The 11,709-nt window shown below is 55.1% G+C and overlaps 1 protein-coding gene across 1 annotated transcript in view; it reads left to right on the plus strand.

Moving 5' to 3' along the window:
• Positions 1-7,300, plus strand: part of Swap70 (SWAP switching B-cell complex 70kDa subunit) — a gene marked incomplete at its 5' end in the record, with an annotated part of 59,096 nt that extends 51,796 nt beyond the window's left edge. Inside the window, 3 exon segments of the mRNA XM_013512023.1 lie at positions 3,383-3,581; positions 4,308-4,404; positions 4,838-7,300. Coding sequence (XP_013367477.1) covers positions 3,383-3,581; positions 4,308-4,404; positions 4,838-4,944 — 403 coding nt within the window.
• Between the last annotated feature and the right edge of the window lie 4,409 nt (positions 7,301-11,709).

Here is an 11,709-nt window from a genome sequence, read left to right on the forward strand (position 1 = left end):
ATTGTTTCTGTGTGTCATGATAGTTCTCAATTGAGCAGCGGCGGCTGGCCGTTGTTAGGTTATTTATTTGGGCTCATTCTGTTTCAGAGATTGGCGCTCACAGCTGTAACTTCCCTCTTAGTGCTGCTTTCCTTGTGTCCTGGAGGTTCAGAGGGTGCTGCTTCTGTTTGGTTATTCAGGGTTAGCGCCACTCCTTCAGTAATTGCTACTTAAAATTGTACTTTTAAAAGCTTTTGGAACTACATTTTTTCACCCAGAATTTTTTTGTTTTTTGTTCTTTTTGAGATAGGGTTTCACTGTGTAGTTCAGGCTGGCCTTGAACTCATGGCTATGCTCCTGCCTCAGCCTACTGAGTGCTGAGATTATATGTGTGCGCTACAACAATAGGTTCAAAGCCCTTTTATTCACTCAGAAATGTATTCTGTGCTTTCAGAACTTGAAATGGACAAATTTGCCCCATCTAGTGGTCATTTTTAAGTGTAGCAAGTTCTCTTTTTCCCAGAGTCCCCAGAGGCCTGGCCTGGCCTGGCTCTGAGAGTCACTGAGTCAGATTGGCAGAGGGGCCGGGCGTGGTGGTGTATGTCTATAATCCCAGCACTTGGGAGGCTGAGGCAGGAGGATCCTTGCACGTTTGAGACCAGCCTGGGCTATAAAGTGAGCTCAAGGCCAGCCTGAACTGCATAGGGAGACCCTGTCTCAAAAAGACAAAAAAACAAAAAACAAAAAAAACCCCAGACTGGCAGAGGGCAACAGAAGCAAGAGAAGTCAGCTCCGAGCTGGTTCTGCAGCAGGGGAGGAAACCAGGCTCAGGTAAATGCAATGGGCTTGCAGGGAACTCTCTTCGAGCCTCTCCTAAAGTAGTGGTAGGTCTTGGGATATTTGTACCTCAGTGTCCTTCTAATGCACGGTCCTTTCGCTGTGAGTGCTGGAAGGTTCTCCAGAGATAGATTTTGCAGTAGTTGTTTAAATACAAGAAGTTCGTCTTGAGTCATCTGGTCTGGTAATTTTTTCATTCACATTTAATTTACTTACTTTTTTCTGCGCCTGGCACATGGTGGATGTGTAAGGAATATTTTCTGAATGAGTGGGTGGATCCAGGTTCAACCTGTTCAGGCCACGGGGACCCGCAGTCTCTGCCTTGCGATGTGATACTGTTCACGTTTCTGAAGCGTGCTGGGCTCTTGGAGGGAGGTGTGGGTACTCGAGGCCTGGCATTTTCTGGCCATGTAACTTTACAAAAGCATTTCACTACTTTGGGCCTTCAGTTCCTTATCTGTGAAGTAGAGGTAACTGCCAGCTTCGTAGGGTTGTAAAGATGGGAGGACCTGGGCCTGGTGTTTCGAGCGCTGTCCGGCATCTGGTAGTCGCAGACCGCGCTGCTTTGTTCCTTCATCTCCTTTGCAGGTGGGAAAGACATGTATAGAATTTTGAAATACAGCGAGCATTCAAAAAGACATCAGTGAATGAGAAAGTTTGAGACCGTGAAAATAGTTTAAAGTATCCAAAGAACAAGTACCACATCCAGGAGACTTGGCTCCATAACTGTTCGTTTGGGAAGATTCAGGGTTTCACTGCCCTGTGATGTGATTGCCAAAACCCTTACACACTTTGCTTTAGAATGTGCCGTGTCCAATGCAAATGAAGCAACAGCCCTGCTGTAACGATTTGAGCTGTTATTTACTCAGTCCTTGCTATTAGGTAGGAAAGTACTTTACATGAATTAGCCCATTTAATATGAAGTTCTGGTGGTGGATAGAGTGTCTGTGTTTTTTTGTTTTTTGAACTGGTCCTGTTATGTTACCCAGGTTGGCTTTAACTCCTGGGCTCAAGCAGTCCTCTTGCCTCAGCCTCCCAAGTAGCTGAGATGACAGGAATCTGCTACTATGCACCTTCTCCTTTTTTTTTTAAATAAATGAGGAAGGTGAGGAACAGAGGGTGATCTGCAGAGGTCTTCGCTCAGGTTTGTTTGCAGACAAACCACAGAAGCCACCTTGGACTACCTAAAGCAATAAAGCAGTTTACTGGAAAGTTCGTGAATGGCTCCCCGGTTCTACAGAGTCTGGCGGCAGCCCAGCCTGGAGCTCTGGCCAGGCGGTGGGGGCATCCGTCGGGCCTGGCTGTCACCAGGTATTGCTGCCAGCAGCAAGATCCATTCTCCACTGTCTCTGATGCATTGTGTCAGTCACCCTGGAGTCACAGGACCTTTGCTCAGCCAGGTTCAGCTCTTGCTGCCCCGTGCCCTGGCTGCCAAGCATCCCTGCTGTGGGGCAGTCCTGGGACGCAAAGGGACTCAGAGGCCGGGCAGCCCAGCCACTGCCCACCTCCCCTGACTTTTCTACCAGAGGGAGAAGTAAGCCCTTCCCACCGTGCTTACAGTGACAATCCCAATCACCTAGAGTTGGAGCCACCTCTGAGGTGAGCGGGAGGACTTCTGCCCCCGTGCGGGAGCTGGGGTCCCTTGGGAGTTACAGGTCCGCTTCTCGGCTCTTCCACTGCTGTTCTCCTTTTCCTGTAGGTCCGGGCAGCCGACCTGTCCTGGACCTGCCTTCTGTGCTCGTGGACCGACCTGTCCTTGGCGGGGCTGATCTCCGCCCACTGCACCTGTGTTCTACTGCAGGCCTGGGCCGGGCGCGGGTTGTTGATTTATACACTCGCATGGTTGGATAAGCAGGCAGTTAGTGAAGATAACATTTTGGAGACAGGCAGACCAGGGTTGAGACCCCTTCTGACCTGGGCGCCCTACTCAAATCTCGCGGATTTCCATTGCCTCATCGCTGACGTGTGATAACACCGCTCGGGATCACTGGGGGATTAGCAGTAATGGAGTTCAAGTGCCTGGCACCTAGCAATTGCTCAGTAAATAACGTGTTGTTCTCCTTTGTGTCAGCTTTTTCTCCCTTTGTCTTCATTACTTTGTCAGCTTTTTCCTTGGTAACAGGTCTTTACTAGGTGAAAAAGTGTTTTAATATTACTGCAGGTAGACAAATTTCAAGACTTGGCCCCACTGCCGGGCAGAGGAAGTGATCTAGCATAGGTCACAACCTTTGCGACTCAGTTTCCGTATCACTGAAGTGTGAAGAGGTGACAGCACTAAGTTTACTGAGGGGGCTGATGGAGGAAATACCCTTCACTAGCTCAGTCCTGGCACGCTTTCAGGTTGGCGTAAATACTGTCTCCTCCCCCTCCGTTCCTCCTCAGAGTGGGGCGGAACTGAAGTGGGTGCAGGACATACGGGTCACTTCCCAACGCTTCGAGGAGTGCGTCTGTGGCCCCCACTTCCCTCCGTGTAAAATGGGAGGCACTAGGTGGTCACATGCTCTTCCAAAACGTGTCCCTCGTCTGCCTGGGCAGGCTGTGACCCCGAGTCTCCCCCACACTGCAGGTTGCTGGAGGAAGAGTCTTCCAAGAGGGCGGAGCTGGAGCAGTGGCACCTGGTGCAGCAGCAGGCCATCGCCACCACGGAGGCGGAGAAGCAGGAGCTGGAGCACCAGCGCACCGAGAAGGAGCAGGCGCTGCAGGAGGCCATGGCACAGCTGGCGCAGCTGGAGCTTGAGCGGAAGCAGGCGCTGGAGCAGTATGAGGTGGGCGGGCCCTGTGCCCCCCTGGATTCACCCCTTAGACACACTGTGCCCCCCAGAACAGGCACCCGGCCGGCAGCAGGAAGCTGTGGGGAAGGAGGCAGAGGAGGTTTTGGCAGGACTGAGGTGCGTGGAGTCTGACCCAGGTGGTCTTGGAGGGCCAGGCGGCAGGGAAGTGGCTGAGGTCCTGGGCCGGAACCTGTGCCTGGCAGGCTGCCCTCTGATTACTGGCAGACGCTGTCCCCTAGGTGCCATGGAAGCCCCCGGGGTGATGAACATGAGTAGCCTAAGTGGCATCTGGAGAGAACTCCTCCCTGCTTGTGCTTTTCAGCACCCGCCGACAAAGCTTTCTTGGTTCCAGCCAGGGAGGGAGAGTTGCCCTAGGAACACAGGCAGCTCTGTGGGTGGCTGATTTGCAGTGCGGGGCAGGGTAATATAACCGGCACACGAAATTTTCTGCGGCCATGAACGTGGCCGAAGGACAGGCTTTGGAACCAGGGATTCAGTTCGGGCTCTGCTGCCTCCTTCTGTGTGGCCTCGGGCAGGCTCTTAACCTCTCTGAACCCTACTTTCCCCTGCTGTACAATGGAGCAGTAGTAGCTTCTACACCTTACAGAGGCTGTGGCGATTCAGTGAGGCTGTAAACAAGCACATAGTAAATGGCCATCGTTGTTACTTGGTTCTTAAAGTACCTTGGCCTGCAAAGTCCAAAGTCCACTTTCGTTGCAGGGAGTTAAGAAGAAGCTGGAGATGGCAACTAATACGACGAAGAGCTGGAAGGACAAAGTGGCCCATCACGAAGGGTTGATTCGATTGATAGAACCAGGTAATAGATTCTTGGGAGCAATCATACGTTTATTTTTAAATTTATTTTTGTTTTGTGTACTTGAATTGTACATAAAAACAGACAGACCACCTGTTTAAGCCTGCACATATGAGTAACCTGCCTAGGGTAACTTCTCTTAACAGCCCGCCCTCCTGTCGCTAGGAGGCCCCAGGGCCCCTGCGTGGGCTTCTTCTGTCCTTCTGCCCAGTGCTTCTTCTTTTTTTTTTTTTTTGGTTTTTCTCCGGTACTGGGAACCGAACTCACGACCTTGCGCTTGCCAGGCAGGCGCTTTTTGCCGCTGAGCTAAATCCCCAGCCCCTGCCCGGTGCTCCTTGAGCAGAGACGAAGGGGAGGAGCTGGTGTCCTGTCGTGGGACAGGCGGTGCACGGCGAGGCGCGGCTCCTCCTGAGCTCAGGGCCTGTGTGTCTCCTAGGTTCCAAGAATCCTCACCTCATCACTAACTGGGGACCCGCGGCCTTCACCCAGGCAGAGCTGGAGGAGCGGGAGAAGAACTGGAAAGGGAAGAAGACCACGGAGTGACCGAGCCAGGCCGCCGTCCCCTCCGCGTGTACATACCAGTGTGGCCCCAGAGCTTTCTGCTGAAGATGAAAGAACCCGGCTTTGCTGCTTCGAGCTCTGCTCCCCTCCGCGCCTCTCCCGGGGTCCAGCCCCTAAGGAGGCCTTGTCTGCCCGCCTGCCCATCCGCGAGGGCTTCCCCGCAAAGAAAAAAGTCAGTGTTGTCAGGCGCTTCTTTCCTCTTTCTTTGACACCTTGGGCTTCTGACAGTTCCGTGCAGCTGAGATTCTCCTTGGAATGAGGCGAACACAGAGCACAGTCAGCTGCGGCCTGGACGGTCTGCGCCTCTGTGGCCCGGGTGTCCTGGTTCCTGGCTGCTCCTTTCCTCTGCTGGGCGCCCAATTCAGCGAGACAGACCGGCCAGTCCGCCGCCGAGACGTCCTGGAACCGCTTTCCCCGCTCACCCTTCTACTAGCGCATGATCGGGCAGGGGAGCTTTCCCGGCTGTCTGCCCACGTATTCCTCGCCCCAGGCCGTGGCTTGGGGTGTGTGGTTTCCAGTTCCCTCCCCTGCCCACCCTCGAGGAAGACATCCAGGGGCGCACTCAGCCAGGCCTCTGGGGTCTTCTTTATCTATCTAGGGAGAACAGGCTGTCGGGCCTGTGCCACGCAGCGGGAGGGTCACGTTCAGTAGTAGAAGGAAGCCAGTTTGAAATAAAAGTTACTTGGACAATTTGTAAAGCAGATTATGTGCTCCTGGGCAGCGGGAAGCGACCGTGTGGCTGCAGGGAGGCGGGGCGTCCTGAAGACGAGGTTGTCACTGTCCGGGCCGTGGAGCTGGCGCTCATCAGTGGGGCAGCTTTTCTGCTCTCCCACGGGTGGCAGGGAGGAAATACCCATAAAAATGAGCGTCACAGGAAAGTTGGGATCAGAGTTTCTGTGCATCTGACTTGAAAGAAGTGTTGGGAAAGCTGTCGTGTGTATCTTTGGATTGCAGTACTAGGAAAAGAAGCCTTCCCAAACTAGTTACTTAGAAGCAGCAATAACTTCCTGGACAGCAGTGATGCATATAGTTGTTCAGAAATACGGGGTGATTCCACGGTTACACAAAAGGCAGAATTTGGCAGAAGGCACCGGTCCTGTCCGCGAGCACCGAGCCCCGAGCGTCCTGACCTCGCTCGCAGGAGAGCAGTAAGGGGGCGCTTCCCACGGGAGCGCTGCAGTGGGAGCTCCGCGGCTACGCTGTCTGCTTTTAGAGATTTCAGGGCAGGTATTTATTTACATGGGAGGAAACTGGAATGTAATTCCACAAATCCTCACCTTCTATGACTGGAAAATATTTGCCAATGAAGTAGTGTTTAGAAATCTATCTTAAGGTTTTTACCTGTTTAATTAAAAGTGTAGTTTAACGCCGTCTTATAGTTGCCATTATAAAGTTCAGATTTTTCTCTGACATATCTTTGTCATGTGCCTTCCAAACTGAACGGTGAATTCGGGGAGTTGGTTTCTGACCAGCCACGTAACAGTATTATCATTTTATTCAGTGGCTGGCAGGTGTATTGATTAGATCAGCCGAGAGTGGAACTTGCCCGTGGCTCTGTTCCACGTCACGCCAGGGGACTCCGTGGTCCCTCATAGAAGGACAGGAGACACAAGCCGGTGATGTCTGTGACAGCATGGCGGGAGGGTGAGGTGTGAACGTCCCTCGGGACATCCGGCTGGACAGCTCGGCCTCACTCTTGGGCCCAGGCTTCCGGCCGAGGTGGCGGCTTCCTTGACCTGACCGCGCTCCATGCCGTGGCTGTCAGAGGCGTCTGTTCAGGGCTCGCTGCTTCTGGTTTTACATCCTGTGGCTTCAGTGACGCCATCTCCAGGGGGCAAAATCTCTTCACACAGCAGGTAGAAAAGACAGCGCACAGAAATGAACTGTGGTGGAACGACGTTTCGATACTAACCGAATTCCTCAAAGTACTGAAAACGGTGTAGCTGCCGGAGTACAGTACCCGGAGAGCCCTCGTAGCTCTTGTAATTACTGTACAGCAGGTTTCAGGAGTGTTTATCGTAATCGAGCCCTTTTCCTCAATAAATCGAGATAGGATGGGATCTATTTCTTTACAGGAATTATGCATGAAAAAGTTCAAAAATGTGTTTTTGTGATTTGCAATATTGAGGGACCAAAATATTTATAGTTTTCAAACTTTCTTATCTAAAAATTGTATAATGCAATATGCTCAACTGTCTTAAATTTTTGCTAATTTTCCTAAGACATATTAAAATATTTTGTATTTTTTTTAGTAAATGAGCCAGTAAGAAAATTAAAAACACCAGAACATCGTACATTTTAAACGGTTGGCTTAATAAAGCAGTGGGGTGAAGCTGTGTATGTGTGTGCGCTTTCATGGGACGAGCAGGACGGGCTCGGGGCCGCTTACGAGAACTCGAGGTTCGGGGTTAGGACCCCAAGCAGTGCGCTGCGGCCTGGGCTTGGCGTCTGAGTCACCCGTGTGGGAGACCGCGGCTGATGTGTCAGCGCACAAACAGGAACTTCCCAAGACGGTTTGTCCTCGTTGTTGCTGTTAGCTCCACGCTCTCCGGCCGCTGTTTTCCTGAGTGTTCTTTCTCTCGGTTTTCTTCCCCGGAGTAAACAGTGGGGCTCTTTTGGTTTGCGCAGTTGCCGGGATTATAGTGCGGGCCGCTTGTGGGAGGCCTGCCGGTGCTGTACTGCAGAGCTCAGAGGGGCCGGCCGCCGTGTTTCTAAGAACTGCTCTTTATCTAGCGCTCGGGTTCTCAGCGGGGGTGCGGGAGGGTGTTTTGCCCCCCAGGGAACGTTGGCCACTGTCTGGAGTTTTTGTTTCTCTATCCGAAGGCGTGGCATGCAGGGGCTGGAGGCCGGGGAAGCTGGCAGCCTCAAAACATCGCGCCCACAGGCCGGCTGCGGGGCGAAGCGAGCGCCGGCGGCGGTCAGCCCCGAGGTGAAGCACACCTGCCCCAGCAGCCCCTGGCTTTTGGCGCCGGCTTCCGGAGGGGCGCAGGAGTGACCCTCAGCGTCCACCTGGGGAAGTCACCGAGCGGCGGTGCCGTGCTGCAGACCTCTGCCTCCGAGTCTGCAAGTGCACCCAAGGAGCGTGTGCTGGAAGCTTCGCCGCGGTGCCAGTGTTGGTCGGCGACTGGCCACAGGCTGTGCCGCGCGCGTGGATCCCTGAGTGGATCCCTGTAACTCAGCAGTGAGCACAGCGGCCTCCTCGGCCTGCGAGTCGGCCTGGGGTGGGGCAGCAGGAGCCATTGCTCTTGGGCCCCACCCTTCAAGTGCTCAGTCCCGTGGTGACGGCAGCAGAGCAGGGACTCAGGCGGAGCCCAGCTGGAAGGGGACGGTGACACCTGGCAGAGAGCGCAGGGCAGGAGCCTTGGCGCAGCGATGCGGTCAGAAACTCTGGGTACTTTTTTGTTTTTTTGAGACAGGGTTTTGGTACGTGGTCCAGGCTGACTTCAAACTCGGGACCCTCCTGCCTCTTCCTCCCAGGTAGAAAGGCTATGGTCCTTTCTCAACACCGATCGGCAAGGAGCTGCTTGGCCTACTTTCCAAAGTCTCTCTGAGACCAGACTGTGAGGCGTGAAGTGTGAAGGAGGAGCCGGTTTGCCTCTGCCCCTTCCCTGGGCGGGGTCTCAGGGTGGGTCTGGCCGCGCCACCTGCCAGCAGCGAGGAGAGAACGCGCGCAGGGGCCGCCGCGCCCGGAGCGCCGAGCTTGTTCCGACCCGTGAAACGCTGAGGGACGCAGGGCAGGGCTGCCAGGGCAGCTGCCCAAGTGGGGCAAGGATCAGGGAACAGCCTTGGGGCTGGGTGGCGGCGTGTGCTCCGGGTTTATGGAAAGTATCTGTCTTTAAGGGAATAGTTTAAGGAATATCTCGTTATTTTCTCCATTTTTCTTTTAAATTTGAGAATGTAAAAAATCCCCCCTCAGCTTTGAGTCTATTCAGCAATATCTATCAGCACTAAAGATAAACACCTACTCCACGACCCAAGAGAAATGAGGCCTAAGTCCACCAAGGACGGTACAAGAGGGTTCACAGCGCTGCCTTCAGAGTGGCCCCAAACCAGAAGCGACCCAGGTCGCCACCAGCAGAGCAGAGACAATGAGCTGCGGGCCTTCCAACGGGGCTGCGGCGTCTAACTGAAAGGAGTGTGTTAGGAGCGGCGGGCGGCACAGGCAGAGCCGCGGGCATCCCCTGCTGGAAGGAGCCCAAGAGAAGCGCGCACACCATGCCATTCCATTCTGTCACCTTCTAGGATTCGGGAAACGCCACCTGTGGATTTAGAGTAAGAAGGTGGTTACTGAGGGCGGGTGGTGGTTGGCTGGGAAAGGGCACAAGTGAACCTCGGGGGACCCCCGGCCTGGGTGCAGTTACATCTGTCAAAAGTTCACCTTCCCTAGGGTGGCGCTAGGGTGCTGGGACCCTTGGTCCTTGGAGATGAGCCGTGAGCCTCACATTCGCAGAGGGCCCAGTGTGCCGGATCCACACTGCGGTTCCGACCCTCTTCCAGGGCGCTGTTTGTTCCTCCCCCGCCGACCCCAGGGGTGGCAGTCGTCTCTTCTCTGTGTGTCCACGTCACAGCGAGCCAGCCTGTCCAAGCATCGCCCCACAGTCGGCGGCCCAACCTCTCCAGGCCTGTGCTCCGGTCCTGCTGACCCTCTGAGGTTGCCGAGCCTCGGCCCTGGCCAGTAGCTGCGTTTTTGGACTCAAGATTCCAACCCTGGGCCCAACTGTGCCTCCTGGTTTGGTTTCCACCGCATGGGTGCAGGCCTGGCCTCGGGGGCGGGCCCCCCAGGAATGCAGAGGGCGGCTGCTGAGCCCCTTCCGGGCACCCCGCACCTGCCCTCTTTCTTTCTCTCTCTCTCTCTCTCTTTTTTTTTTTTTGGTTTTTTTTCCAGTACCAGGAATCAAACTCATGACCTTGTACTTGCCAGGCAGGCGCTATGCCACTGAGTTAAATCCCCAGCCCCCTGCCCTCTTGTCTGTCCCTTTCCTCTGCTCTTGGGCAGGGGTGTCCTGGGCCACTGTCCCCAGGGACACTGTCCCATCTTGGACCAGGTCTTACCTGCCCTCCAGTGGGATAGCAGTCTCTGTCCCAGGCTGCCCAACTGGGCTGTCTGCCTGAAGTCCTTGTTTGTGGGGAGCACACAGGCTGCCCAAGAAAGGGTTGAGGTGGAAGGCAGTGCCATGCGGTTAGCAGGAAGGTGGTGTTACAGTTTGTGTCGGGATGTCCCCCCAAATCCGCAGCAGCCGGGCGGGGCGAGCTTTTCAGAGGCGGCTGTATCTAGAGTTTGTGATTGGTTCATTGTCTCCTGCTGGGATTGGTGGTGGTGGCCTGCATACAATCTAAGGGGGGAAAAGACACTTGCTCCCTCTTCTGCTCTGGTTGCTTTTGCTGTCTTCTGCCGCTGCGAAGGGTTGCTCCTCAGCCACCGCCACCCTGCCTTGGAGCCAACTGACCAGGGACTGAAACCTCCACAAACTGTGAGCTCCCTGCCTTCATTCTCCCTCAGCAGTGAGAGAAAAGTAACCAAGGCAGGTGGCCGTGGGACAGTGACGGGCTCTCTGGATCAGCCAGCCCGGCCTTTGCAGCACTGGGCTGGAGGCAGCCTGGCTGCAGAGTCAGACCTGTCCCCCGTGGCGGCTCCACCTCCTGGGGGGAACTCAGGTCCCAGATGGGACACACAGGCCACACCTGCAGGCACGCAGTGGCCACCTGCCGCTCCCTGGGGTGGGGCTGTGCAGCCTGTTCAGGTTTCTCTATGAGTCGAAGACACTCCCGCCCCACCTGCTGTTTTGTCCTTTTCTCCTGGGCCTGTGGAGGGGCTTTCCGTCTCAGCTGGGGCTTGGGGGGGCGATTTTAGGAGGTTCTGAGAAGACCCAGAGGCGCCTTCGAGGTGGTCATGCAGGACCACCGGGAGCCAGGGGACCGCCCGCAGCCACCTGCATGCCCACAGGCCGCTCTGCCCTTTCAGGGGTGTCCTGTGGAGCCAGGGCCTTGGCAAGTGTCTGAACTGATGAGGGAACCCATGAGGTTCCAGGGCGTGGCTGGTGGTGCCAGTGAGGCTGCGGAGTGGTTCTGAAAGACCTGTGATTGTCACCTCCCAGGAGACCCCGGAGGATGCCAGCCTTGCTCCCCACCCTGGGAGCCTGTGGGGTCCTTGGTGTCAGAGCTTTCCTTGCTCTGCTTCCCTGGCGGTTGCCAGCACCGAGGGCCGAGCTCCCGTCACCAGAGTCGAACTCCCGCACCCAGGGCCACGAGGCACACCGGCCCCCTCAGGCTGTCTTGCAAGGCACAGCACCAAGTAGGCCATCAGTAGACGCTGGCTTGTGAACGACCCTTTTCTGAAAGAAATGCCTTCTCAGATATGGCCAGGGTCCCGTCCCTGTGGCCCAGGGCAGTGTCGGGGAGACAGCTGTGGTCTACCTGCAGTGTGCTCTCCTGGTCTATCTGGAGCGTCTACACCACCCTCCCCTTCCTTTTAGAAGAAGCTGATCCCAGCATCTGTGGAACCTCCCCTTCCTTTTAGAAGAAGCTGATCCCAGCATCTGTGGAAGACGGACTATGAGCCAGAGCCTTGAGCCTGCTTTGCTCCTGGGAGCCCTGGCCGTCTTCGCACTAATGGGCATGAAAAGGCTGGAAAAGTCCAGAGGTCCTTCCGGGTCCACAGGCCGATTTGGCTGCTTTTCTCCGTTTTTTCTTTTGTGTTTTTGAGACAGGGTCTTGCTATGTAGTTCAGGCTGGCCTTGAACTCACTAT

The sequence above is a fragment of the Chinchilla lanigera genome, unplaced genomic scaffold, assembly GCF_000276665.1.
Source record: "Chinchilla lanigera isolate Chin_1 unplaced genomic scaffold, ChiLan1.0 scaffold00013, whole genome shotgun sequence".
Taxonomy (NCBI): Eukaryota; Metazoa; Chordata; class Mammalia; order Rodentia; family Chinchillidae; genus Chinchilla; species Chinchilla lanigera.